Source organism: Argentina anserina, chromosome 1 (assembly GCF_933775445.1).
Source record: "Argentina anserina chromosome 1, drPotAnse1.1, whole genome shotgun sequence".
Lineage (NCBI taxonomy): Eukaryota > Viridiplantae > Streptophyta > Magnoliopsida > Rosales > Rosaceae > Argentina > Argentina anserina.
Genome location: NC_065872.1, coordinates 22238478 through 22241684, shown reverse-complemented (window position 1 = coordinate 22241684; position 3207 = coordinate 22238478). Strand labels below are relative to the sequence as shown.

The 3207-nt window shown below is 35.7% G+C and overlaps 1 protein-coding gene across 1 annotated transcript; it reads left to right on the top strand.

Annotated features, from left to right (window-relative positions):
- The first annotated feature begins 851 nt into the window (after window positions 1-851).
- LOC126804028 (uncharacterized) lies at window positions 852-1403 on the top strand. Its single transcript, XM_050531787.1, has 2 exons — window positions 852-1160; window positions 1212-1403. Exons 1-2 carry the CDS (start codon window positions 852-854, stop codon window positions 1401-1403), a joined length of 501 nt encoding a protein of 166 aa, XP_050387744.1.
- Window positions 1404-3207: the final 1804 nt, after the last annotated feature.

The window sequence follows — 3207 nt, the reverse complement described above, 5'->3', positions numbered from 1 at the left end:
GCTGATCTGATGGATACTATTGATTCAGGAATTTGACCTAGAGATCCGAGACAAGAAGGGAACTAAGAATGTGGTGGCTGATCATTTAAGCAGGATTGTGCGAGACAAGGAAAGACAACCACTACGAGAGACTTTCCTAGATGAGCAGCTCTTTGGGATAAAGGTAAATGTGCCTTGGTATGCAGACATTGTCAATTACATATTTACTAGGACTTTTCCTAGTACACTTTCGCATGCTAATAAGGCTAAGTTGAAGAAAATAGCTAGACATTACATTTGGGATGAACCGTATTTATGGAAACAATGTAGTGAACAAGTTATTAGGAGATGTGTCCCAAAAAATGAGCATAGGTCAATCCCTACTTTTGTCATTATGAGGTGTGTGGATGTCACTTTGGACCTCAAAGAACAGCCATGAAGGTTTTAGAGTGTGGATTTTATTGGCCTACTATCTTCAAGGATGCAAACTTGTTTTGTATTTCTTGTGATAGAAGTCAGAGGACTGGCAAGATTGGTCCGAGGGATCAGATGCCCCTTTCTCCTATTATCACTGTTGAAATTTTTGATGTTTGGGGTATTGATTTCATGGGTCCATTTCCTTCATCAAAAGGTTTCTTATATATCTTATTGGCTGTTGATTATGATTCTAAAGTGGTTGCAGGTTTGGATTTCCACATGTTCTGATTAGCGATAGAGGTTCTCATTTCTGCAACCACACAATAGAGGCATTGCTCAAGAAGTATGGAGTGACCCACAAAGTTTCGATACCTTACCACCCTCAGACAAATGGAATGGCATAAGTGTATAATAGAGAGATCAAAGGAATTCTAGAGAAAATTGAAGGTCCGACAATGAAGGATTGGAGTGATCGCTTAGATGATGCATTGTGGGCCTACAAGACAGTGTACAAGATGCCAATTGTGATGTCACCCTTCAGATTAACTTATGGGAAGGCATGTCACCTTCTAGTGGAGTTAGAGCATAGGGCTTGGTGGGCGGTGAAGAAGTTCAATATGAACTTGGATGAAGCAGGCCTACATCGAAAATTACAGCTAAATGAGCTTGAGGAGATTAGGAATGAGGCTTACGACACTTCATGGATGTACAAGGAGAAAACCCGAGCCTACCATGACAAAATGATAAAAGGAAAGAAGTTTCAAGTGGACTAGAAAGTTTTGTTATTCCATTTGAGGCTTATGTTGTTTCCAGAGAAACTTCGCTCACGTTGGGTTGGTCCATTTGCTGTTACCAATGTGTTTACTCATGGTGCAGTTGAGATACGAAGTGATAAAACAGGGAAGGCATTCCTGGTGAATGGGCATCAACTTAAGCTCTACTATGAACCTTTTGAGGAGCACGTGTATGAGGAAATAAGTTTGAGAGATGTGCCAAAGGGCGAGTGAGCATGGGAAGAGTCTAGGCTGAGAGACTATAAAACTCAAGCATTGCATGGGAGGCAACCCATTTCCACCGTATATGTGGAAGAGTCGTCTACGGGAGTTTGAATTGTATGGTTGAATTGTATATGTTTGGATTTTAATCTTATTATATGCTTGTGAATTATGTTCTTAGTTTTAAGCTTACATTGAGGACAACGCAATTTTCTAAGTGTGGGGTAGGGGTTGCAAGATAATTGTTTAAAAAAAATGAATAATGAATAATGAATGAAAAACGAAAAAAAAATGTATTGCTTTATTGAGTCTTAGGATGCCCCTAAAGTATAGGATGATTATGTCTCTAAATGCATAGATAATGGTTTTGCATTTCATAAGAATTGAATTGTGAATTTCATTGATAATGTGGATTTGGTATGAACATGTGAGATTTGGATTGATTGTAATATGACATACATGTTTGGTTAGTTTAACGTCAATAACAACCTATGAGTTTTTGAGCCAATATGTACTTTCTTCATGAGATATAATAAGAAATTTACGTGGTTGTTTTTGAACCTCATTATTCTTTGCATATTTAATGCTATGTGTCATAGCTTTAAATAGACTATAGAATTTACTATAACTCATTTTTGTGATTGTTGAAACTTTTAAGTCATAAAATGCTCTGACTTTGAAAGAGATTTATGGATCATTTCTAGGAATACCACAACTTTAGCCAAATAACCATGTGTCCCTATATGTGTCATGTTTGAGACCCGGAGTTGAACCTCATTTGAGCCTACATTGAGTCTTTTCTTCATTACCTATATTATCTTCATGCTTAGTATAGTAACTTCTACCTTGTTCTATAGACTTGGCAAAACTCTTTTTAAGATGATGTTGTGATGATGTATGAAATAAGTGTGGGGTGAAAGACATATGAAAAAGATCAAAAGCTTTTAAGCAAAGTGACGAAAAAAAATGAAGGAAATTGAAAACAAAATGAGAAAAAAAATGTGGAGTAGTTGATAGAAGTACTTTGTGCGACGTTCTTAACATGTTTTTACCTCCATTTGTACTTTGCTTAGCCCTTATTGTTGTAATTTTGAGTCATTAAGTCGTAGTAGGAGTCATCGGTGGCATTAATTACATTTTTGTGCTTAACGAGTTGAAAATGCAAAAATGGTCTAGAATCCTTATTAGACTAGGAAACCTAGTTGGATTAGAAGTCTTTATCTTTTGACGTTTCTGTTGCATTGGCGATATATTGAGAATCCTACTTGCATTAGGAATCCTTTTTAGACGAGGAAACATACCATTTGGAAAAGTCCTACTTGAACTGAAACTTTTATTCCGTAACTTTCCTAATCGTACTTTCATATTCTAGTAACTTACTTGATCGAGAATGTTTCTTGTTGTGAAATAGAAACTTTCCTAATCTAATTGAATTTATCTATCGCATATATTTTTTTTAAGACAATATTTGTTTAGATTATGACAAGTTTATATGAATTATCTTGTCTTTTATTATTTTCAGATTTTAAAAATGAGATTGTGTTGCTAGAATGAAGAAAAAATAGAGGAAAAGTCAAAGCAAATGAGGAAAATAAGAGGAGAAGAGACTTTCATGCAGCAAATATCATGCAATTAAGGAGAAGATTAAGGAGAGGGAGCCGTGTACACCTAATAGAGAAAGAAAAAAGAGATAAAGGAGGGATTAAGTAAACAAAAAGAGATAATGCTAGAGAATGAGGCAACCAAATAAAGGAGAAAAAGAAGGAATTGATCAAATGAGATTGCACCCACCAATGACAAAAATAAGTGTAAGAAA